Source organism: Thamnophis sirtalis, unplaced genomic scaffold, assembly GCF_051295495.1.
Source record: "Thamnophis sirtalis isolate CommonGarterSnake01/CBP01778 unplaced genomic scaffold, rThaSir2_p1.2 scaffold_5, whole genome shotgun sequence".
Classification (NCBI taxonomy): domain Eukaryota; kingdom Metazoa; phylum Chordata; class Lepidosauria; order Squamata; family Natricidae; genus Thamnophis; species Thamnophis sirtalis.
In genome coordinates, this window is record NW_028261385.1 from 60,723,531 (window position 1) to 60,750,216 (window position 26,686).

The following is a 26,686-nucleotide window of genomic DNA, read 5'->3' on the forward strand; positions in this document are numbered from 1 at the left end:
GATTTGTGATTTGTACATCTTTCTCTAAGTAGCAACAATTTTCCTGTGCTTTGTCTTTTCCTGATTTTGGGGAGGATCACATCATTTCCAATAGACTATTTATCTGGTTCGGTTTTAAACAACAATAGTGCAGACCTATTTCTCAATCTGTAACATTCTTCCCAAATAGTAAAAAAATCAAAACCCACATCAAAATATATGTAGGTGAAATATGCATGAAATTCCAAGTCACATGTTTTAATTTTATCATTGAACTACATTAAATAATAATAAAAAAACTATTTTAGTGAAAAACAATGATTATGCGTTTTTTTATATATATACAGAAGAATACAGAAATGGCTTCTAGTCACAACTGCTGTATTTGCACTGGAAATTTGCACCAGTAAATGCAAGACTGATTACTGGATTAACTGAGCATCTATTTTCTGTCTCACAAAACTTACATAAAGATGTTTTCTTCATTTACTTAAAAAATATTTGAAGATTACATGTTCACAGTACTTGTTACAATAAAAAGTTATATTATATACAGACTAGCATATTATAATGCCATATAATGTAAACCTATGCCACACAGCAGGCATAATAAAAAGAAAACAAATACAAAGAAAAACAAAGGTTGGTGCCCCAAATTAAAATCCCTCTTTTTCCTCCCTAGGATGCCTTGATTGGTGTACTTCAACACAACAAATGCTGGGCCTGCGGCTGTTTATCAGTCCTGGCAAAATAAACCACCGCATTCTAACTTAAGCCCTGATTTCTTGATATAACACATCTCAAAATGGATGAATAAATATTTGTGAAAATGTTAACAGAAATCAATAACATTGCAGCCTGGATAGAATAAGGTAAAGGTAAAGGTTCCCCTCACACATATGTGCAAGTCATTCCCGATTCTGGATGGTGGTTTTCATCTCCGTTTTAAAGTCGAAGAGTCAGTTCTGTACGAAGACATCTCTGTGATTGTGGCCGGCATGATTAAATGCCGAAGGTGCTTGGAACACTGTTACCTTCCCACCAAAGGTGGTTCCTATTTTTCTATTTGCATTTTTACATGCTTTTGAACAGCTAGGTTGGCAGAAGCTGGGACAAGTAACAGGAGCTCACTCCATTACGCGGTGCTAGGGATTCGAGCTACCAACTTTTCTGATTGACAAGCTCAGAGTCTTAGCCACTGAGCCATTGCATCTCTTCTGGATAGAATATCTGTATATTATTCACCTTAAACTGCAGGATAGAGAAAGTTTTGTCTCCTGCGGCCAATGAACAGTAACAGTGGAGAAGGGCGTTTTGTACACATATGCAACCAGCTGACCAGCCATCATTATGAAATGATTTCGCATTTTTCCCAGACTGCTTGCTGAATGACTGTGACATCACAGAATATTTATAAGTGTTTCTATTACTGAAAAAGTAAGTCAGTCATATAGATGCTAAATTGTCCAGGCACTCTCTTAAGTCCTAAACGTTGATTCCAGACAGATGTAGCCTGAGGAAGACTCTGCTAGGGTCCTGTAAGGGCTTCCACAGTTGTCTTTTGTAACATAAGAAGTGAATTTCATGTAGTGCTTTTGAGTAATCAACGGCCATTCCTACCTTGTTTCTCTAGTAAGTACACTTTTTCAGTTGAATTGCATCAAGAATGCAATGTCAGGGGTAGCGCTTTTTCTTCTTCTTTACACAATCCTCACAGGAACTAGAAGAGGCAGCCAAACCTTTCCTGAATCAGTTGGTGAAGGCCTAAAGCTCAGTGCTCAAAATAGGCACTTCGAATTAAGCAGCTGTCTCAAGTTTGCCCTTCCTATGAGTTAAGTGCAGGAAACTCCACTTAAAAACTACAACAACCCCTTTCTCTTTGGCTCTGTAAAAGCCACAGCACAAGAATCATTGAAGTGCCCAGTCAGCAGATTTCACTTGCAGACATTTCCATTATAAAACGGAGGTTTATTCTTTTCGGTGATGTACGACAAATTTTTTGTTTTCAGAAAGTCATCGTTCAGTTTTGGAGTGTTGTTGCCGCTGCTGGATTTGCTTCGACTCTGATCCGGGGTGGGCTGGATAGGCAAAGACATGGCAACATTGTTCTTCACCAAGCAACCACACACCAGGCGAAAGAAGGCCCGGCGCATGTCTTTGCTTGCCAGCGTATAGATGACGGGATTCATGGCTGAATTGAGGACCGCTAAAGCTATGAAGCCATCTTCTTGATACAAAACTGAGCACTCTTTCACTTTGCAGGCGACGTCAATCAGCAACAAAATGAATAGGGGAGACCAGCAGGCAATGAAAACCCCAACCACGATCACAACAGTCCTCAGCAATGCCATGGACCTCTCTGAGTTGTTGTGGTTGGTGACATTCCGACTGCTTGATTTCACCAAGATGTAAATGCGGGCATAGAGGATTACAATGGCCACTAGGATGGCTATGAAGATGATGGTGCAAAATGCCACGTATTTCTTGGAGTACAGTGGTAAAATGGTGGAGCAGTCTCTTAAATTGCCAATACAGTTCCAGCCAAGGATGGGCAAAGCTCCCAGAGAAAGAGAGATAAGCCAGCATGTTCCAATAAGCAGGAAAACCCTGTACTTTTTATTAGCATCGTATGGCCTCATTTTGATCATGGTCAAATGCCGTTCTATAGCAATAGCTAACAGGCTGAGTGTAGAAGCGCCCAGCGCCACAAACATGCTGCCTTCCCGAACAAACCAGATCCTGGAAGACAAAGTCAAAGTTTTGTTTCCTGACATCAGAATGTTCACTTTGTAAACTATTCCCGCCAACAGGTCACAAAGGGCCAGGTTGCCAATAAAAAAATACATGCGGTTGTGAAATCGGTTGTTCTTCCAAATGGCAATCAGCACCATTAGGTTCTCCAGGATGATAAAGCCACAGATAATGAGAAGTGCAATGATAGTCAATTTTTTTTCTTTTCCACGGCTCAGCTTTCCAGTATAATTGTAGTGAAGTACGATCACTGGGTCCACAACTTCATTTTCCGGAAAGAATAAGAAACTAGGGGGCGCTGTGCTAACAATAGCCATGACTTAATTTGAGAGTGATGCACTTTAAACATCAAGAAACTTTTGTTCTAATTGTTTTCCACCAGGGGGAGCTCACACCACAATCTTTAGAGCGTGGCTCTTTAAAGATGTCTCCAAGCTGATTGCATCTCAGCATCTTCAGGCTCGGCTGCCAGGACCTTTAAAAAGAAGTAAAAGACAATGTTAGTCCTTAGACTTCCTGAATCTCATGTTGTAACAAAGTAGGAACAGGAAACTCTCCTTTAAACAGAGAGCAATCAGATCCTCAAGGCAAAGAAGATACAGGTGAGGCTACTATTATCAAACAGGTGAGGTTTCTATTATAAAAGACTTTCCATATCAAGTACATTGTCACTGTGCCAAAAAAGGCTAAGTTCATTTTATATCATCACATAGGACTGAAAAACGTGAGCAAGTTATTACATATTAAGGGGAAGGGCAGAATTAGTGTAGGAATGAATTTCCAAGCAATGATTTTCACAGAAAACAAAACAAAACAAGATACAAGTTAAAATATAGATACAATTGTAGACACAGGGCAGCACTGATTTGATATTTATTGACTGAAATTAAAATATTAGATGGTATTATCATCTTCTCTTCTACCCTGCCACAGTCCAGAGTCATCTGCCTAGAATTCAAGGCCTGTTAAATTAGTTGAGCACAAGAGAGAAGCAATGCCACAAGAACATCTCATTTCTGGCAGTAATGATGCATTAATGGTAAAATCACAACCTCTTCATTTTTACCCTTTCAAAACACCCAAAATGTGCTGTCTGAACTTGTCAGGCTGTGCCTAATTATAGAACTGGTCCTGACTGCAACTGTCTGAAATGGCATCTTAAATGAGTAACAGACTGCAATCCAATACAAACCTTGCCTGGGAAAATGTTGCATAGAACTTGAAATAGAATTCCTTCACTTCATAGGAAAAATACTTCCTGCTGAAGCATCCAATTTCTCTCCCCTCTACTTCTTGTTTCTTAACCGCCCCCTCTTCTGCACATTCCTGATCTGATCTCTTCCTCTCCCTTTTATTAGACAGACACACTTCAATTGTATTCTTTTTTTAAAAGAAAAGGGCAGCACCACTTGTAGCATCCTCTAGACCAGGGGTGCCAAACTCAAGGCCCCTGGGCCAGATCTGGCCTGCAGCATGCTTAGATCTGGCCTGCGGGCCACCCTGGAAACAGTGAAGGACTGGCCCATGGTGCCTCTGCCAATGAAAATGAAGCTCAGGAGGGCTTTGTGCAGCCTTCCTGAGCTCCATTTTCACTGGCAGAGCGCTTGGGCCACCACAGGCTGGCCATGCCCCCTGGTCACACCCCTCACCCCCGAGGTCAAACACAACCCTGATGAAGCCCTCAATGAACTCGAGTTTGACACCCCTGCTCTAGACAATGCGGCAATGAATCCCTATCCAGTGATTCAGCTTTCACAGCAACACTAGTTGTAATTAGAAAATCCATCTAGTTAAAGGCCATCTTATTAGGATTTTTTGCTGACAATCCAGTACTAAGCACAGATAATAGACTGAAAATTGCACAGTACTTAGATTTCACAGTTGTCTTAAGAAAGAAGTTCAGATATTACCGTATATCAGATGTAACATCTGAAGAGATCCAGTCAACATACACTCTTCCAAAGCATATTGATCGATGCAGTCCAAAAAGATAATATATTATTCCGATTGGGCTTTTATGGATGGTCATTGTCATCTCTCATGGTTACTTACGTTTTCAATCTGTCCAACAACAAAACTCATCTAAGCCAATTATATAAAAGTAAAGAATGAAACACAACAAACAAGTGGCCATGATTTGCCTCAAAGTGATACTCCATGCTATGGAATCACTGATAATGTTTTTCTTGGCTCAGCCAAGATTATCACCATGCATCCAAAGCTGGGGGAGGGGACCCAGAACTGTAGGATGCTCTTTAGAGCACAGAGAGAGTCATGTGGCTTTGTGAAACAACTGTACCTTTTCAAACTTTGCAGAGAAAATTAAAGAAAGAAATGAACTATTAGGCAAGCCATTACGGCACTCTATAGTCATTTAAAAATTACAACTCCACATTATTATTATTAATCGCACAGTCAGCCAGATGTTCAGTCTGGACTTGGCATTTTTGTCTACCTATTGAGTTCTTACTAAGGACCTGGGATAGGCAAATCTGGATGTTTGATGGTGTTACAGATATCGTCACAGGATGGAAGTAGTTCCAAGTACAGCTGCCTTCTGCAATTGACTGATGGTAAATTTGTCGATGCCTATGGTGTTCAAGTGGTGCTCCAGTTGTTTTGGGACTGCACCCAAGGTGCCTATTACTATTGCTACTACCCTTGTTTGCCCTTGCAATAGTCGTTCAATTTCTACTTGTATGTCTTTGTATTTTGATTATTATTATTATTATTATTATTATCATTATTATTATTATTACATTTATATTTCCGCCTATTCACCCAATAATCAAATTTGAAATGATTAGATGAATAGGACAGTCTTCATTTTAAAAAACCCTCATTATTGCATCACCTGACCTCCTTGAAGAGGTTTCCCCTCAAGCAGGTTCTTCAGTTCTTCCTTCACCTTGAAGCCACTGAATGCATTTCAGTCAACCAAGAGTGTCCAAGGATCGTGACTTCTTTAGCAACTGAGGTTTTTTTTTTGACCAGGGAACATTTCTCCCTACTGCTAGTGAATCAGGTCAAAAATGCTGAGCCACTAGTGAAATGCTTGAGAATTGACAAAGTATGCCAGGAAGACTACTGACATAAAATTGAGATTTGGCATTGGAGCAGACTCTTTCCTAACCAGTCTGACAACTTATTCTACCCTTCTCTTGCACTGAAAGGCTTACATTGGTTAGGAAATGCCCCGTATGCTTCCAAAAGCTCTTTTCACAGCATGCATTGGCTTGTTAAATAATTAAAATTAAATACGATCGTTATCTAGCTATTCTTTACTATTATATTATATTAGAAATTATAATTCGGTGGCAACTTGCAGAGAAACCCTGGGGTTGACTTTGAAAAAATATACAACTCTGGCATGGAAGTTGTCTTTACATAAAAATCAGAGTCAAAGTAAAAGGAGAGTGGATGTTCATACAATTCCAGCACACAGATTTATTAACGCTGTATTGACATTTCTAAGATCAGATCAATATTAGTTGACATGGCTTCTGTGGCTTACCATTGCACCATGTACAAAGCCTATGCACCAGCATTTTCCTGCTGTGACCACATTACTAGCAGACATCCATATTCATTTTTAAGCACGAGTCCTGCTGCAAAAAATAGGAGTTTGCAGTGTTTCTTGCATATGGGGAAGGTTTGCAACCATTGGGAGGGATGCTTGGCTCCCCGCCTTCCCTTCTTGGCTGATCAGACCTAGAGGAGATCAACCCGGACTGCTCTTTAGAAGACCAGATCCTGAAGATGAAACTTAAATACTTTTGCTACCTAATGAGATGGAAGGACTCACTAAAGAAGAGCCTAATGCTGGGAAAAATTGAGGGCAGAAGAAGAAGAGGGCGACAGAGAATGAGATGGCTGGATGGAGTCACCAAAACAGTAGGCGTGAGCTTAAATGGATTCCAGGGGATGGTAGAGAACAGAAAGGCCTGGAGGAACTTTGTCCATGGGGTCATGATGCGTCAGACACAACTTCGCAACTAACAACAACAAGGGAGAAGACAGCCAAATTACAGATTGAAAGAAAGAACTCCCCAGCAGGAGAATGAATATGCAATATGTTGAGCAGAAAAAGAGGGTTGCCATTGTCTTTCTTTTATGACTGACTAAGACACCTTCCCTAAAGGTGAAAAGCAAACTGTTGGCATTCCTACAGACTTCTAACACCGTAAACAGGAGGCTCCCGTTGCCTCCTAACAACTGTAAATAATTAGAACTGCCCATTCAAGCCTATACAGAACATTCAGAAAGTGGAGGTAATAGCAAGAGTGGAAGCACAAATGTTGATTGCTGGAAGGGAAAAAGAGAATTGGTTTGAAGGGGAGTAAGTAAGGCTTTGATCCCTCTTTTTCAACTCCCAAATATATTTTTATATATTCAGATTCAGCTACTGGCAGCCCTGGGATGCTATTTGCAAACTCAGAGTTGGGGGATGGAGGGAAAGAGAACTGCAGAGAAAAATGCAGAAATGGAAAAAAAAGGGACTTGCCAACAAGCTACTTTGGCCCACAGATGGAAGTTTTGCTTACCAGTTTGCTTGTCTTCTATATAGTTGCTGGTGGCAATAAAAAAACTCCCAACATAGCTAAAAGATCCAGTTTCCTAGATCCCAATTTTGCTATTTTTCCAGTAGTTCTTATAAGGAGCTTCAGCTAAGTTACTAATTACCAAACACAACACACTTTGCTGCTGTTCCAATATTTATGCAAACATAGCAGTTTGAAAATCAGAAAACTACAAGTGGAGAATTTTGCTTGAGGCTGACCTGGAATCATTTCTATTGTCCAAACAAAAGTTAGGCTTAATACATAAAAATCTCTCCACCAGTTCTCCGCAATTTGGGCACTCTGGATACACTTCCAAGAATTTCCAACAAGCAAGGAAGGCTTCAAGTTGAAAAAAGCAAAGCTGATTGCTAGAACCTGACAAAACTATGGGAGGGCCTCTTGTTTAAACCCTCTGTTGGATAAGAACAGTTAAATATGTCAGCAAAACAAGTATGTACTCGATTTCACTATGAAACATGATCTGACTCAGTGGACTAAGGCTAAGAAAGTAACTCGGAGCTAATATTACTCTCTGGGTAAGAGAGTTAGGCTAGATTACATAGACCTTGGGAAATCCCACCATACTTCAAAGCTCATTGGCTGATCTTAAGCCAATCATTATCTCCCTTACTAATTTATTACACAGGGATATTGTGAAGATAAAATATGGGTTGGGGAACCACGTAGGGCATTGTGAATGCTTTGGAGAAACAATAAGACGAGATAATAAGAGTATCTCCTGATAAAATACTAATGTATATTTCCACGGCAGAACAAATCTTCATCAGATAATTGCTAAGTTATACAGTCCTATTTATACATTGATTCCCTCCTCCCTTTTTCCTTGATAAACACAACAATGGAAAACGTCCAATCCAACTGCCTTTAAACCACTTCATTGCACCAGAATGAATCAGATCCACAAATGGTACATTTTACACAAGAAAACAGCACGTACTTTCCAGGTCTATGGAGATGCTTAATCATCCAGGTCATAATTGTCTCAAAGGTGCTTTTTTCAAAAGGCAACTGGGCGTTGCCCTTTGGGGTTTTTTTTTCCTTTGAAAATGTTTCACTTCTCATCCAAAATAGCTTCTTCAGTTCATTTCAAGGCAATATCATATGTAAGCATTTACGGTGAGACATGCCAAACAGATAGTTGCTGATCACACACCAAATCATAAATTTAATACTATCCTATATTTGGCACATTGTAGCAGCTTTTTCTATTGTTTTTAATTTGTTGGCTGTTCTATGAAAAATAATTTCATACCGATCAAAGGAATGTAGGCCAAAGTAATATACATAGAGTCTTTTGTCCAGCAGTTTCAATCCTTGTCCTTGAATGCATGGATAATCAGCCCGCAGCCCTAGAGTAACATACTGTATACGCTGCCTATATATTAATTTCAGAGTGAGAGTTAGCAGAAAGAAGAAAAAGAGGGGCATATGGGAGAATAACTATCCTCACCCATTTTGGGTTACAGCCAACATTTGCTGCTTGCTTCAGCCCTGTCCATCATATGTGCCTCTGGAAGGCATTATCTATTCCAGACATGTCTTTCTTCACGCAGAAAATTGGAAAGGATGGGCAGAGGCAATCTGGAAAATACATTCTCACAGATACCCATATCCAGGGGCCCAAGACAATAAAGCATCTCATGTAAACTTTATGCTGGAAGCAAATAGCAGGGGGATATAAGAGGAACCTTTAAAATCTTCTCTCTCTCTCTCTCTCTCTCTCTCTCTCTCTCTCTCTCTCTCTCTCTCTCTCTCTCTCTCTCTCTCTCTCTCTCTCTCTCTCTCTCTCTCTCTCTCTCTCTCTCTCTCTCACACACACACACACACACACACACACACACAGACACTCAAATATCCTGCCTTTGCCTACTTTTGGATTGTAGTCCTTGAAGAAATGCTGTTTTAAAGTCTGCTATATATACTATATTGCCAAAGGTATTTCCTCACAACTGAGTCTGATTATGTGGATGGGTGAGCAAATACTTTTGGCAATATAGTGTATCCTTAAGACACTGGAACTCCAGTACCTATGACTTTTACTACTACTACTACTACTACTACTACTACTACTACTACTACTACTACTACTTGCATGTCACCTCTGATTGTAATGATTACTTTACTGTTTACAAATGGAAACAATTAATCTAAAGGACTACCAGGCAAAGCGGATACTTCTATTATTTTGAATAGGAACCTATGAGAGATGATATCACTATCAGGTTCAAAGCCCTAATGTATATTATTAAGATATATCACATATGTATATCAGAAGGCTTCCACCTGGTAATGATGCCATCAAGCAATTCCTCTAGAAACTGAAAGGGTTGTGGCTGTTTTGAATGCCTTCCAGAGACTCATTGATTGATCTAAATTATCTAACTGATATCAGAAAGTTCCAAGAAGGTGTCAACATGTCTTCCCTTAGATGTGCACTAACTACTTCAACCAACGCATGTTTGTCATAATTCTAAAAATTATGGCTCTTATGCACCCAGAGGTATGTCTCTGGAATGCTCCACATTTCTGCAGTCCTTTCCTATTGGTTTTCATTGCAGCCTGACCATGATCAAGATGTATGCAGCATCTAGGTCAGGCCTGCATAGCATATGGCCTTCAGGCCACAAGTATCCCACGAAGCAGTCTTTGTGTGCCTGCTGGCAATTTTTAGCAAGTAATAATTCCATTAACTCTGCTCCATTAGCTGCAGAGTAGCTGAATGGCACATCAACTATTTCTTTGCAGCTTGCAATGATTTTTAATGTATCAGTGTCATCCTGTCCCCTTTACAAGTTGTGCAGGTCTGATCTAGGTGATGGATTTGATGTGTTCCAAACTCCATTCACATATTTGATATCAGGGGCTGCCAATTGATTGGTTGTTAGCTGTCTGACAGGGATGCGTGTGAAATTAGATGATAGATAGACAGACATAGATGATAGATAGACATAGATGACAGACAGACAGGTGTAAATACAGGCAGATGTAAGTACAGATAGACAGACAAACAGATTCTGCCTAAGTACCCCACTGTTTTTCATGACCAAGAATGGTGAAAATAGACAATGCAGGACTTGTAAAAATGAATGCAAAATTAACAGCAAACACAATATTAGGTTTCCATAGTCAAGAAAGCAGTGAAATTACATCATCTGTAAAACAGGAAATTAAAAGCAGACCACCAGTCAATTCATGCACTGCAGCTCAATATCACTGGGATATACCAGCAAAAATAAGGTGATTTAGTTAAGATTATTGGGGGTTTTAGATTTGTATAAATATTTGTGAAGCTGAGGGTATGTATGGGCTGGCTGTTTGAAGAAAAGTGTTCTCATGTTCCTGAAGTCTAGTTGAAGTAATATTCTTTCCAGATGGTGGATGCATTGAAATTGGATCCTTACAAGAGGGAGATTGTGGGAAAGGGAGAGAATAGAAGAAGCAGTCCATGTACCTTTAAACCTTCTTCCCATAAGTCTGAACCCAGAGAGAGTCATGAAATCATGAGCGGAGGAGGAGTGTCCTTGCCAGGCACTCCAGATGCTGTCCCCTGATGCCCCTCTATTTTCCCCCTTGTCCTTTACTTCAGATGGAGAGGAAGAGAGGGAGCAGAAGGGAGTGTGAATATGGAAATGAACAAGTGGAGAAGTGCTTCAGATTTTGAACAAACTCAAAACTTCTTCTACTCATTAAAATCATGATCCCGTATCAGCCTGAAGAAAAGGACAGAGCAGCTTTATTGTATTTACTATCAGAAAGATGCTGTGCTTATGTTTATACAAGATTCCAGTCCGTATTCATTTTATTTCAGCCTACATCACTCTGATCTAGTTACAATACCCCACAGAGCAGTCCACAAATGAAATAATAGTTCTACACGCCGAATATGATGTCATGTGAATATTTTGACCTTGTATGATCTGTAACTGTCTGCCCAGCATGTTTCTGCTTGTCTGATAAAACAATGACCCAGGGAGACGATATGACATTTCAAACTGATCAACGAGTTGTTCTTGAAGCAAACCATTACAGAACTCCCCAGTTGCAATTTAATTTATTTTATAACATGCTGTATTTTATGCAAAAAGTCCATTTGTATGGGGAAGGAAGGAAGGAAGGAAGGAAGGAAGGAAGGAAGGAAGGAAGGAAGGAAGGAAGGATCCTTCCACCCAAAGACTTAATAGTGAGGTGGGTAGTCATATAAATTGTTTAAATAAAATAAATATTTGGATTGCCCTTTCTTGTAGATCAAAAGTGTGTATCCAATTAAATTCTCTTGCACAGAATATATATATATATATATATATATATATATATATATATATATATATATATATATATATATATATATATATATATATTCAATATATGATATTCAATAGCAGTATGCAGAAGTTGTGAATCTTCAGTTTTAATTGCTTGGGAAAAAAAGTGGGGCTGCTTTAATTTGCAGCAGAGAGATACTGCCTAAAGTACTTCTTCCAAATTAACTTTTGAAAGTCCATATATGCAGTTTTATGTCTGAAGTGGGAAGAGACTTAAATGTGATCAGTCTGGAATAGGAAAGAAATTAAGTGTGTTTATTTAGTAGTTAATTATATAGGAAAGGAGTTGAACTGTTAGTTACCATCCTTCAATTTCACTTTAAACCTTAAACCTTAAAGCAAAAAAACCTTAACCTTTAAGAGGCTCCATCTTTTTTCTGGATTTGACCTGCCCACTTCCAGAGTACTTTACGAAGGCCTGTCCAATCACTGGCTCAGTAGAAGCTGCATGCTTCTTTGCAAGCAAATGGCATTGGTTTGATTATGCTTTGGATGACTGCCCATATTTTATTACCACATTTTGCTAAATTTACCATTACTTTAGAATTGCATCTCATATACTTCTGCTTATTTTCTTCCATTATACTTCCAGAGAACACAATGAGTACATTTTTTGTTTTTTAGAAGCTATCTTCATAGAGATCTCCTCATTTCAAAGACTAGGCTGTTTCCTAAAAAAGTGCTTTTCTCTTCCTTGTACTCCAAACTTTTGAAATCTCAGCCTTTTCTTTAGAGCTATTTAATATGGCCATTTTAAAACCTTGCTGCAGTTATCCTAAATTCTGTCCATTTTTTGTGAATTTTTTTCCAAGATTCCCAGAGAAGATCCATGGGTGTCCTGAAAATGCATTCACCTGATCATACCAGAAGCAAATGCAAAGAATGTTGAATTAGATCTAGAAGACTGGGGTTCAAGTCTGCCCTTCTGAGTAGTTTGAAGTCAGTCATATGCTTTCAGTCCAACCCACTTAGGCGGATCATGCTAGGTATACTACCCTGAGCTGCCCTGGGGGAAAGGCGGGGTATAAATTCAGTACATGAACATTTTAACCAAATAAATGCACAAGCAAACTCCAAAGCAAAGGAGGAGAACAATGCCTCCTGGCTTAAAAACTGATGCTATAAATTAAATTTTCCCATCTGGCACTCTAATTCCCTGTCTTAATCCAACACTTTGGGAGGTGTTGGGTTGGGAATGGTTTATCCGATGCACAGTGCTATGATAATAATAATATTTTATTTCATCAAGCATGAATTAGATAACAGATATATGTATATACATAATATGAATATATGAAATGAATACCAATACAGGGGAATATTAGGACAGGGACGGTAGGCACGCTGTTGTGTTTATGCACGCCCCTTAATCTCATGCTCATCTTCCCTGTTACTTTCATTGTTCGTTTATATTTCCCCAAAATCGTTTTGGGGGAAGTTTAGTTAGCCCGATTGTGTCGTCTGAATGTCGGATCATCAAAAGCTGGAAAGGCCAAGGGGACCCCCGCTAAGCCAGATGCCGATTGGGTCCTTGGTCTCTTCCCCGCATGAACGCGCTGCCGAGGAAGCTGCTCTGGATTAAGGCCCGTTAATGAGCGAGGGTCCCACCGTAACTTTTTAAAAAGGGGAGGAGTCTTCAAGCCCTCCCACCCACCCGCCACATAACGAAATGTGGAAATCGGTGATGGTGAACTGGAGTTCACTTAGAACCAGTGTCCAGCACAGCCCCGTCGTGAAGGGAGAATACAATTGTGGGTCCACCAAGTTCAAAAAGGGGACGAGGATCGGGGCCAGATGCCTTTTGTCGTTTTTGGCGACACGGGATGTGTAAACGGTCCCACCTCGTCCCCGTCACCAGCCGGTCTCCCCCCCTCCCCGCCACCAGCCCCAAATAAGCTTGCAAATCGCACGGCTGTGGCTTTGCGGGCGCATCGCCTTGTCTCTCTCTCTCTCTCTGTCTCTGTCTCTTGGCTCGCCTTCGCCCTTACAGTTGCCCCATCGGTCCCACCCGATTCCCAAGCGACTCGTGCCAATTCGGATTGTGAGAGGCGAGGCGTCCCACCCCTTTCGCCCTTTAACTCCGCGCGGCGTTGCCTTCCCGCTCACCTGGCGTCCGCTCCTCTCCTTCCTTGCCCGCTCTTTGCCCGGCGCGCCTCATGCCGGCTGGAGGTTTGTTGGCGCCAAGCGCTCTGCTCTGCCGAGTCCCACTTTTGTGGGGCCAAAAGTTCCCGCTTAGCCAAGAGCGCAGCCGCAACGGGACGATCAGCGCCTCCCGACCGCGCCGTCCAGCCGAAGGAGAAAAAACTCCGCCGGCCGTGCTGCGAGCGGATGCCTCCCCCTCCTCTGCTGCTGCTCCTGCTCCGCCGCCGCCTCCTCTCGGCCTTGCGGGACTCCTCCCGCCGAACTCTCCTCGGCGACGAGTCCCGGTTCACACGCGCCGCCACATCCTCCCCCGTTCCCCGCTGAGCTGCCTCTACATTCTTTCTCCAGCGAGCCTTGTGTCCTCCAACGCACCTCCCACGGCAGCGGCAGCCCTCAGCTCCGCGCTCTTGCCAACTGCTCCTCTCCCAGCCACGCTGCTCAAGCCGGATCCGCTGAGTGGGAAAGGAGTCCCGCTGTTCTCCAGCGAGCAGGACCTGTGAAGGTGGCCCATTTCTGGCCGATGGGTGCGCTCTTGCACCCTTGGCGGAGAAGGAGCTCGGCTGAATTCTCTGGGCTCGGCTTCTGAGTCAATGGGCGCGGGGTGGCAAGCGCTCGGAAGGAGGAAGGGAATTCTGCTTGGCTCTCGGTCACTTCATCATTTGGTTTAAGGGCTTCTCCAGAACTGGGAAGTTTTCCCCATTGATATGGGGGAGGCTGTGGGGCAAATTTGACAAAATACTTGCCGTTCCTGCTTTGGGAAAGGAATAACATCAATTAAAAAAGAAAAGAAAACCAGTAAATAGGAACTCCAAAAGAGCATAATGTTATATCTGCTGAAAATATTTCCATTCTGTGTATTTTCTGAGAAGTACTGGTATGCCTCGACTTACGACAAATGTTTAGTCCAACGTTTCAGTTGTTAAGCGAGACATTTGTTAAGTGAACTTCTATTTTACGACCTCTCTTGCCACAGAGAGGCAACTGTAGTTATTAAATTAGTAACACTGTTGTTAAGTGAATCTGGCTTCCTCGATGACTTTGCCTTTGTCAAAAGGTCACAAAAGGGATCACAAGACCCCAGGACACTGCAACCGTCATAAAGCAGCTGAATTTTGATCACATGAGCATGGAGAGGCTGCAATGGTCGTAAGTGAAAAATGGCCATGTCACTTTTTTTCAGTGCTTTTGTAACTTTGAATGGTCACTAAATGAACTGTTGTAAGTCGAGGACCTTTGGTTTCCTTTCACTGGCTTTCTCTGAACGTGTCTTCACTTTCTCCAATGGTGTGTGGAGTTCTTTGTCACCATGTCGCTTTGTCACCAGGGCTTTTCTCAGCAGCGAAGTCTGCTTCAAGTCCCCCTTAGCAGGGTTGTTTTAAAAGTAATGTCTTCCCTCTTTTTGACACAATTTTTCCCTTGGAGACTTTATTGGTGCTGGGGTGGCTGATGTGGTTAAGGTGTGAAATCGGTTGCATCCACCACAAACAGTGACGAAGCCCAAATCATGACATGCTTGCAATGAGGTCACACACGCTTCATCATTTGCCTCATGCAGTGTCTGTGGAGTAAAGGGGAGGTCAGATTGATGAAAGCAGCATGACACTCCCAACCCTTTTCTTTGTGATTTATGACATCGCACTCCCACTTTAGGAGGATTGAAGTTTGAGGTGTGACATTGCAATGCCATTCGGACAAAAATCTGTGACAGGTTGCACATGTCGTTGCTTGCTGCCCCCTGTGCCCTGAAGATAATCATAGTTGGGCTCTGTCTAGCTCCCTTTGTCCTATCTGCACACTCTTTGCCATGAAAGAGTATGCAGATTAGAGTGTGTGTTACTTAAAGAGTGTGGGTTACAGGAGAGACTGAACACCAACTTCCATAGAGGCAGCTGCCTGCATAATCTCTAGCTAAAGCTCTTATTTGGGCTTCACGCTGTTTTCCACAAGCAGTAGGTCTGTTTTTTGAAACATGTGCTGCGCAGAAAAGAGATGTTCTCAATCACCGCTATAGAAATGGCCAAAGTCAAAACAAAACGAAACAAAACTCTGCATGAGATTTCTTACTCTCTCAGATCTTGGCCTCTTCTCCGATTCTGCGTCTCCTCTGTGATGAAAAGAGACAGTATGTGGGGTGTGGGAAAGGAAAAGGTTGTTGAGAGGAGGACTCATGCGTAATCATTTTGTGTACACTACGATGGCGGGCAGTTGTGTGCACGCATGGATTCATTCATTCATTTATTTCTTTATTTTACTTTTGGTTCTGTGGTTTGGGAGTGGGAGGGGACTCTTCCAGACAGGCAGCTGATGAGTTGCAGGGACCAGAGTAAAATCTGAACTCCGGAAGTGGAGAAAGGAAAGATGCCAGGGAAGACTTGTGGTTTAGGGAAAGAGAAGGCTGGCCATCTCAAGACCCTCTATCCTTGGGAAAATCTCAGGATAGGCTTCGGTTCTGCTCTTCATCTCATATAAGAGCTCTTGGGTTGTCTCACTGTCTGTGCAAAAAAGATCAAGAGGGAGGGAGAAAAATAAGTGGTGTATGAGCAAAACGGAGGGAATGTGGGCAAGGTGTCTTCGAGAAGGAAAGTCCCTAATTTATTTCCTCTGAACTGTTCCATTGATGACTGGAGAACCTTGAGACAGCTGCTCTGTGGCCAGAAATGTACTTTCAAGTCAGATTCCACCTGGGACATCTGTTCTTTATTTTTCCAGCTTCCTCCAACCATCCTTTCACTTCTCTTCACTTCTGAAATCATTTGCATTACTCTGGTGATTCCCCAATGAGTGTGTATGGGTGATGAGTGGGGGAAGCATTTAAGAAAGAGAGTCAAGAACTCTGGTATGAAATGGAAAAGAATGCTCTAAGAGCAAAAAGACTGGGAAAGCCCCTCCCACTTCAATCATGAGCCATCCTCCCTACCTGTGATCTGCCAGCTGGGCTATTTTGGACATGGCTTTATGATGCTCATTGCAGAACTGTGAAAGTCCAGCAACTTGAAAGGTGGCTAACGCCACAATTCAAAGCATCTGTCTACCATTTACCCAACTAGCCCCACCACATGTTAAAGAGCACAATTTGTGGTTGTTTTTCCAGCTGACAAATAATGCTTGATGGGAGGAGAAATAAAGCTACAGTCTTCTGTCCTATATAAAAACAGAAACAATCGTCAGCAGAAGCAGAACAGCGGTTGGCAATGAAGCCAGTGGAATTTGTGCTGGAACCCTTTTTTGGATTGCATTTTAATGTGGCAGTCTTCATTCCCCCCCCCCCCATTGCTTTGAATCCACCCCTCCTTTGTGAATTCCCATGAATTAATTCCTATGAGCTCAGCCTGGGCTTCAAACTTAAACTTGGTCAATATAGGAGGAAAGCCATAAGGAGGTTCCAGCATTGTAGATTTGAGAAATTGACAAGGCGTCCAGGTAGTATCCATGAAGCCATTGCTGTCAATTCCACTATAGAATGTGGTTGCATTTTTATGTACAGTGTAAAAGAGTCCCTGCAAAAACAGCCAGTGAATTGTAATTTCTTGCATAATGAAGATGATATTATGATTGTGTTTAAATCAGATTCAATATTTTCCCTGCCCACTTCTTCATCGCTACTTTATCATAGGCAGGAAGATCCAACCACCCACTTACTATAAACATGTCTCCAGGTCCAGTAGCTGTAATTAGACACATGTGGATTTGATTTGGTGGTTATTATGTACATTGTTTTAAATGAGAGTTGGAAAAACATGAAATAATATTTGGGTCTGACCTCTGTAGAGATTCTCAGTCTTCCAGGTGATGACTATCACAAAGATGCTTTTTCGGGAGACAACTGGACTTTCTTGTTTTCTCTTTTGAAGATTTTTTACTTCTCATCCAAGAAGCTTCTTCAGCTAGTGGGGAATGGAAGGATTTATATTCCTTGAAGACAACAACCATGACCTGGATGACTGAAAATCTCTACAGATTTTTAGCTATACAATTTGGGATGAACACCCTTTGAATGGTGTGGGAGTCAGAATGGATTTCCAGAGGAAAAATTGCAGACTAAAATTGCAGAGGAAAAATTGCAGAGTCAAACTATTCTCCAAGGCACCTGAGGGTAGAACAAGAAGCAATGAGTGGAAATTAATCAAGGAGAGAAGCAATTTAGAACAGAGGGGAAATTTCCTGAGAGTTAGAACAATTAATCAGTGGAACAAGGCCTCCAGAAGTTGTGAATGCTCCAACACTGGAAGTTTTTAAGAAGATGTTGGATAACCATTTGTCTGAAGTAGTGTAGGGTTTCCTGCCAAGGCAGGCGTTTGGACTAGAAGATCTCCAAGGTGCCTTCCAACCCTGTTATTTTGTTATTCTGACTACAGAAACCAGGACCACTACTCAGGTGACCCTAAGGACTCAGATAAACCTCCAAGTACTTCAACAACCCAACCCGCTAAAAGGATGCAAATGACCAGCTGTCTGCAAGGAATATAAATCCTTCCATTCCCCACTATTCTGTCAGAGCTGAAGAAGCATCTTGGATGAGAAGCAAAATGTCTTCAAAAGGAAAAAAAAACAAGAAAGTCCAGTTGCCTCCTGAAAAAGCACCTTTGGGATTTGGATCTGACCATTATCACAGAAACACACAGACAGAAGCACAATGTCTTCAAACTGTGCATTGAGGTAGAAATATTTTAAAACAGCCCCTATGATTCTGTGCCATTATGTGTTTTCAAGACATTGGCATTCCTTTACTTCTTGCCATCATGGCATATATTGCGTGAAATTTCTCCAGAACCCAATAGGGGCAGTGCAGACACAATGTGTGAAACTTATTTTGATGTTTGCAACAGATGAGTCAGAGAAAAGCAAAGACACTCTTAGTTTCTGACCTTTTCTCCACAGTGCAGTCTTGGAAGAGGTCAAGCTGACCAGAGCAGAGATGCTGAACAAGAACACAGAATTCTGGGAAAGTGAATGAATTCCAGATACACTGACAATAATATCAGAATATAGGCAGTTTGGGAGAAGATGCACCATTCAAAAAACTGGCAAATGCTTCGTGGCATCAGATGCTTTAAAATGCTTTAAAATATATCAAAAGAAGTTGCTTTGCTTCCAATGGTGGCAATGCATGGACCTACTATTGAATGTGTCAATTATGCAGCAAACATAATTATATCCTACCAGTTTTCTGGTAAGTATGCACATGCATACTTTCATTTGTCAACTTTTATCACTTGTGGATCTCCATTTCTTTCATCCTTTTGCTATGTGGTGGGGCTGGGGAAGAAGGGAATTATAGCCTTGAAACTACACTCTGAATTAATACAAATTAGTTTTCATAGTTTCCCAAGCAACTATACCTAAAATAGCCTCACTCCTGGCCTGACCAATAAACACTGAAGCTTTAACTTATTGATGGGCAATTTATTCATCTCCAGGAGATATGTTTAACATATCCTAGGGTGTAGGGAGGCAAGGGTTGAAATTAGCAAGGCTAAGATTCAAAGTTTTTGTTACTGAGTTTATGGTTTTTTATGGTGCTGAAGTCTCAGCATGAGCCACATTTAGCCTTGGGATGAATGGGGTTTTAGTGGCTATAGTGGTAGTAACGATAATGCATGGAGAGAAGAATTAATGAATCAGTCAATGAAGGAAAAATGCAGCACACCATGACACAAAGTCTATGGGTCATAAGAGAAGTAACCAGCCCTTTCCAGAATTTCTCTGGAGGAGAATAGCTCATTGCAAAGCCAAGCCAAATCAAACTGAAAACAGGAAATGTGTCCTACCTCTAATTAATTCTGGACCGATGCATTTCTCAACATTTCCCTAAAGGTAGCTTTGGAGGGGAGGATTAGTACATTTTCTTTTTATGCTCCAAGTAGCACAGAACTCATTTCTATTCTGAAGCAGTACAGCAGGCTTGAGAACCTACGGGCACCAGATGTTGCTCCAGGGTAGATGCCATAATAATAATAAGTCCCCAATGCACACTCGAGGGTCTGAAACACACAACCAGCCTGGTAGTAATTTTCAGAATGTTTACAAACAACAATGCTTCCAAGTTGATAGGATATAGGTAATGGTATTTTAGCATGACTGGTTGACACTGGATTTTGCATAGAATAATATGAACATACTTGAGATAAAGCTGGACTTTGTTTGTGCTTGTGGCATAATGGACAAAATATGCAAGAATTGACCAGTAATCTCCATGTTGTTAGGAGACAATGTGCGTATGTATGGGTATAAATTAGATTGATAATTGACATCTTCTGTTATGTTGCATAGTGGAGTTCTATATCTATGGACCCATCTGGTGGTAAATATGGAAAGTTATCCTTGGAATGTAGGAAAAGTAAATCATGAATTAATTATGAAGTAAAGTCTCCCTCCCCTCTTTCTCATAATTATATAGAGAGTAGATGTAATTATGAATGCAAGAGCTAAGAGGTTATAGGTGCAAATGAAGGAAATCAGGAGAGGTAGGCAGCAGAGGTAGATGTGGGGTATAATGTGCCCCACAACTACTCCTTACAATATACCAGTAGGGCTGTTTCTGATCACAGGACTCAGAGGTGGTATTCAGCAGGTTCTGACCACTTCTGAGAACCGGTAGTGGAAATTTTGAGTAATTTTGAGAACCGGTAAATACCACCTCTGACTGACCCCAATCCCAGCTGATTGAGAGGGAATGGGGTTTTTGCAGTAACCTTCCCCTGGAGTGGGGTGGGAATGGACTATCCTTCCCCTGCCACACCCACCAAACCATGTCCACAGACTGGTAGTAAAAAAATGTGAATCCTATCACTGACAGGACTCTTTTGAAAACCTTTTAAGCCTGAGTTCCAAGATAGCTTGGCTTTTAAGTTACAGGCATTAAGTTAGGATGGAGGTGAAGAAATAGGATGGGGTTGTTCGTGGACATACCACTTTCTGTGAAGCTGACTTATCTATTGTTCCTTGCTGCAAAGTTTCCCCAGATCTCAGAAGAACTTAAGGACAAAAGAATAACTTGTTCCTTATTGTTTTGATTATTGCAGCTTCAGAGCAATTCTATGGAGCTATAAGAGAAAAAAAGAAATTAAAAAGGGTTCATGTTAGTGTCAAGAAGCTAATGTGAGAAATGATGGCTGAATGGAGCATCCCGCTTTCCCAGTTCCCAACAAATTGGAAAAGCGAAGAAACAGTATGGAGCTAGTTAGGAGGGAAGAATCCCTAAAAGAAGAAGGGCGGTGTTGGTAGGCCGGTCCATACTGGAACCAATTAGCTACTCCTGCCTTTTCTGAATGGAAGGGCAAGAACAGGGGAATCTTACAGAGTCCACGGTCTAGTCTGAACACCAGCTCAGAATTCTTGTGAAACCACTGGAGTCAAACTGGAAATGGATTTTCTAAAGCTGGCTTAAGAACAGTTGGGAGCACATGAGAAAGAAGCTGAGGCTGAAGGGCAGAATTGCCCTAAATTGAATTGGACCTGCAAAAAGGTTTACTTGTGAACTGATAGCTTTCATCACATTTCCAAATTAATAAAAGTTCAGATTAAAGTGCCTCCCTCTCCTCCTCTTTCCTCCTCCTCTTAAAACTACAGATTTCATTGGAAAAATATCCCCTAAAGGGAGGGGGAAAGAAATACCAAAAACTGTTGGAAGCACCAACTATGAGTCTTGCTTAAGGAATGCAGTACCAGGCTTGCAATTTCTTTGCATTTTTGGCTATCAGGACAGTATTACTGGCATAGCATGGGTTATTGATGTTTCATCCATCAATTTTAAAACCACTCTTGACTTCTTCCAACCCAGCTTCCCATAACATCTACATATTGAATAAATAAGGGGAGAGCATGCGCCTTGTTGCATTCCTTTGCCAACCTGGAATCAGTTTGTTTCACCATGTTCTGGCCATACTGTGACTTCCTGACCTGTATAAATATTTCATGAAGACAATGAGATGTTCCGGGATTCCCATTGTTTAAGCTTTTTCCGGAGCTTGATGTCATCAATTTAATCAAAGTCTTTTCTATAATTGATAAACTACACACTGCTTTCTTTTTGGTATTCTTTGGCTTTCTCAATTATCCAGTGTGCATCTGTAATAATGTTTCATTTTTTCTGGCCTTTTCTAAATCCAGTTTGAACATCTGGCATATTTTTCCCGTTTGGACTCTAATCTGTGTTGGATGATCCTAAGTGTTATTTTGCTAGTATATGAAATTAAGGATGTTATATATAATTTGCACATTGGAATGTAGGTTGACCTCTTCCAATTGGCTGGCCACTCTGTCACCCTCCAGATTTAAGCATAGCTTGGTTAGAACTTTGATTGTTCTTCTGTTTCCCTTCCATATTTCAATGGGCTTCTGTAGCCTTTCTACTTGATAATGAATTGAGTGCTGATTTAATTTCATCTCCTAGTACTAGAGTTTTGTAAGTAAGGAATATTTTCTAAAGTATTTTGGATGTTGACTTCTCTACTTAACAATGTTTCAGTATACTCCTTCCCTCATCCTTCTATCTCCTTTGAATCTGTTAATATCTGTCCATCGGTGTCATTTAGCATACCAATTTGAGTTTGGAATTCAGAACTCCTTTGAAAGACTTTCCTTGTTCTTCCATGTCTGTCTCCATCCACAGTGTCTTTACAGATGTTGTAATACTGCCTGGTGTCTCTTCTAACAGCTGTCTGAACTCTTCATTAATTTCATTTCTGAGATTTTTGCCTTTCTTGGCTCTGCCTTTTCTTCTTTTCCTTGACAATTTCCATGGTTTGTGCTGACATCCAGTTTCCTTTCTTCTATTTCTTTGTTATTGGTAATCTTTTTCCCCACATTCATCCTTAATGAATTATTAAAATTCATTCCATAATTCCTTGATTATTTATCAGTGAAGTTTAAGGGTTCAGAGTGATTCCTAGTGTTCTCCTTGGAAATGGTGATACATGTTCAACATCATATTGTAGAAATTTAACTAGCTTTTTCTCCTTCCTTAGTTTAATTTGAAGCTTGAACATGAGCAATTCATGAACAGTTCTAAAGTTGGCATCTGGCCATGTCTTTGATGCTATAATTGAGCTCCCCCACTTCCTTTTGGCAATAATGTAGTCAATTTAATTTCTACATACTCCATCTGATGATGACCATGTACAGAGGCATTGTTTTGATTCTCTGAAAACAGTGTTAGTGATGAAGAAATAATTGGAATGGCAGAAATTGATAAGTTGATCTCGTGCTTGATTTTAGTTTCCTAAACTACCCAATCCAAGTACCATATATACTCAAGTATAAGCCGAGTTTTTCAGCCCACTTTTTGGGCTGAAAAAAGCCGCCTCGGCTTATACTCGAGTCAGTGAAAAATTTGCCCGAAATGGAGGAGAAAAAGGGGCGGGGCCATGCCGCTGGGTGACGCTCGTGAATGGCCCAGCGCCCCTGTGAGTTTCCCCTCCCTTGTGTCAGTTTGCCACGCAGCGCGCACCGCACCACCCCCCTCCTCACGTTCTAATGTAATGCAGAGCTGTCTTACAATTCCCCTTCCTCCCCCTCCTGCCGCTCTGCAACGATGTCCCACCTCCTCCTTGTTATGGCAAGCAGCTACATAACGATGTCCCACCTCCTCTGGTACAGTGATCCAATGATAGGAATCACTGTGCCGTGTGTCATAGGAGGCGGGACATCGCTCCCGCGGCTGCACGGGACATCATTACCGGTAACTGCTGCATTTCCCACCCTAGGCTTATACTCGAGTCAATAACTTTTCCAGTTTTTTGTGGTAAAATTAGGTGCCTCGGCTTATATTCGGGTCGGCCTATACTCGAGTATATACGGTACATTTTTCCTTTCATGTTTCCAACTTTGGTATTCCATTCTCCATTCACAAACAGCATATCTTGCTTGCATGTTCTGTCCATTTCGTTTTGAATTTGATTCCAGAAGTAATAAACCATCTTCCTGTTTGCATCAGAAGCATAAGCTTGAATGATCAACATATTAAAATGTTCATCACCAAGTCAAATTGATATTATTTGGACATTGATTCCATTGTAAACAAGCACTTTTCTTGCCATACCATTCCTAATGATAAAAACATCACAGGTCCCCTCTTTTTTCATGTCTTTAGTAATAAATAGTGTAATCTTCTGACTGAAAGTGTCCAATCCCAGTCTATCTCAATTTCTTGATGCCTAAGTTGTCAATTTGTAGTTGTTTCATTTCATCTTTCATTGACCTTTCCTGTGTTCATACCTCTTATATTCCCTGTTGTTACTGTAATGTTATCTTTGCAGCTTCAGATTTTCTTTTCCTGTATAGCAATATCAGCAACTAGACATCCTGAAGACTTTAATCTAGCCAGGTTATTAATACCATTATGATAAGATATTTCATAGACCATAAAATTACACCAAACGCATGGTGTATTCAATATTCATAGTTTTTGTAATTAAAAATAAACAGATGTTTATTGGGTAGAAGATATAGAACAAAAACCTCTAAATCAGTGGTTCCCAAACTTGGCAACTTTAAGACTTATGGACTTCAACTCCCAGAATTCTCCAGCCAGCAGAGCAGAGCAGAGCTGGCTGGAGAATTTTGAGGGTCGAAGTCCACAAGTCTTAAAGTTGCCAAGTTTGGGAACCACTGCTCTAAATGATTTTGTAATATGGGTTTCAAAAGACTTCTAAAATAAATATATATTTCCCTTTGTATCAATCGTTGTAATGATCCATTGTCCAGGTTCATTATAGATTCTTTGTAATACTTGAGATATTATACAATCTCTTTCTGTTTTTTTAAGCACTGCATTCTAAAAACAAGCTATATTTGACCTAGTGGCTAAAATAAATATCTGACTTTTCTAATCATTATTTTTGTTTTTGATTTTTTTTATGCTCACCTGAATTCAAACACAGTAAGGATGAAAAACAGGTCTAATCCTAACAATGATTTATGACATTTTATAGTATCTTCTAACAATTATTGTCTTGATATAACAATAGCAATAACAGGCTTTATATTTCCCCGACAATAAGTGACATTAGGAAATGTTTTAAATAATTCATGAAGAAATTCTGCACAATTCATACCTTCAGAGGCAAATTACACACTTTTAATATGTTCAAATATTCTACAAACCTCAGAGAGCCTATATCAGTTTCCCCAGCCTTCAGGTGTCTTTGGAATGTAAGTCCCAGCATTTCCAGACAATTTAATCAACCTGACTAAGAATTCCGGAATTATAGACCTCAAATAACTGGAGGCAATTAGTTGATGAAATACTGACCTAGTTCATAAAGTATCAATCATTGAATCTTGATAGGGCCCTATAGTATGTAAACTGTATATTTTGCTTCTAAGTCCAGTTAAGTTGATTTGACATTAGAAGGGCTTTTGGTTTTGTATCTTTTTCATATTTTTATTGGCACAAAGGGAACCCCAAGAATTGGAAAATAAACAATAATGATAATGGACTCTTATTTCTGTGACCTTATCTGATAGCAGCAGTTTATTTTCCTTAGAAGCAAAAGATAGTGGTAATTCAATAGTTTTGCATACTTGATAGGTAGACAGAGAAATAATATATTTTTCTTTCAATGACTTGGGGTAAGGAAAAAAATAGAAGTGGCTATCACTTCTGGAGAACAATATTGATGACTACTGCTATTTCAAATAATCACTAGTAAATCAGTTGAAGGTGTTACAAAGCTGCTTAGACATTCTGGTCCTCTATTTATATGCAATTGAGCCTTGCATGTTTTGTTGACATTACCCTGACACTTTAGCTCAAAAATCTGTTTTGTTTCAGGAAAAACAGCAAATCTGAAGCCTTGCCAACTGCTAACAACCAGACAAATGTCCTAAAGGACGCAGAAGGTCAGAGCCTAATAGTTTGTGCATTTCCTCCACCATTTAAATTAAAGAGAAATGTTCCCAGAGGATTGTCATTTCATTCAAATGCATCTGTAAATTGGCCAATCCAGAATTCTGATAGGAACAAGAAAAGGAAAAAAAAAAACCTAATCCTGGACCATTTCCATTCCCCAAATGGATGAATTAGTCAGAAAATGTGGTTGCTATATTTACTCTCTCTATTTGTGGTTTGCATATTCTATTTTTTTTTAAAATCATTTAATTTTAATAATTGTTGCCCATATTTTTATAAGGATTGTTTTGTAATGATTGCTTTTATACTGTTGTTTTATTTGATTGTTGTACACCACTTAGAGTCACTTCTGGTGAGATGGGCTGGCTATATAAATTTGATAAATAAGTAAATAACAAATAAATAAAAATCAGCTGAAGAATTAATATGTTCTATGTCAATACTTTGTAGCATACCTTTGGTCAATCACATTCACTGTAAGTTAGTTAAGACCATGCTGATACTTTCTTTAATTATCAGATGATCTAATTAATACTGTGTTTGACCTGTCCTAACGTGAACACACCTGCATATCTGCATATTTTAACAAAGCACAAACTTTTAATACAGTAGACACAGAATAACAGAATTGGAAGGGACACTTGGAGATTTTCTAGTCCAACCCTCTGCTCAAGCAGGAGACCCTGTATCATTTCAGGCAAATGGCTGTCTGAAAAGTCTTTTCTTAAAAGTCTCCTTGATGGAGCACCTACAATCTGTGAAGACAAGCCATTCCACTGGTTAATTGTTCTCCGTGTTAGGAAGTTTCTCCTTAGTTCTAGTTTGCTTCTCTCCTTGTTTAGTTTACCTCCGTTGTTTCTTGTCTTGTCTTCTCGAGCTTTTGAAAATAGTTTGACACCCTCTCTTCTTGAGATAGCCGTTCAAATATTGGAACACTTTTTAAATTATACTTTAAAGTATATTATCTTGTTTTTTGACAATCTCTTCTAGATGTTTTAAAAGGTACAAATGTATTTATCTAATTTATTTATCTGCAACCACCTGTTCATGATTCCCTA

The 26,686-nt window shown here is 40.4% G+C and overlaps 1 protein-coding gene across 2 annotated transcripts; it reads right to left on the bottom strand.

The window, feature by feature from the left end:
- Positions 1-216: 216 nt before the first annotated feature.
- On the bottom strand, positions 217-14,251 carry S1PR3 (sphingosine-1-phosphate receptor 3). 2 transcript variants are annotated; one of them, XM_014059573.2, is made up of 2 exons: positions 13,742-14,251; positions 217-3,205 (listed from the first exon to the last, which is right to left on the bottom strand). In XM_014059573.2, exon 2 carries the CDS (start codon positions 3,045-3,047, stop codon positions 1,914-1,916), a length of 1,134 nt encoding a protein of 377 aa, XP_013915048.2. In that variant the 5' UTR covers positions 3,048-3,205; positions 13,742-14,251; the 3' UTR covers positions 217-1,913. The 2 variants fall into 2 exon arrangements, with proteins under 2 accessions (XP_013915048.2, XP_087572028.1); XM_087715902.1 differs by lacking the exon at positions 13,742-14,251 and adding an exon at positions 4,641-4,727.
- Between the last annotated feature and the right edge of the window lie 12,435 nt (positions 14,252-26,686).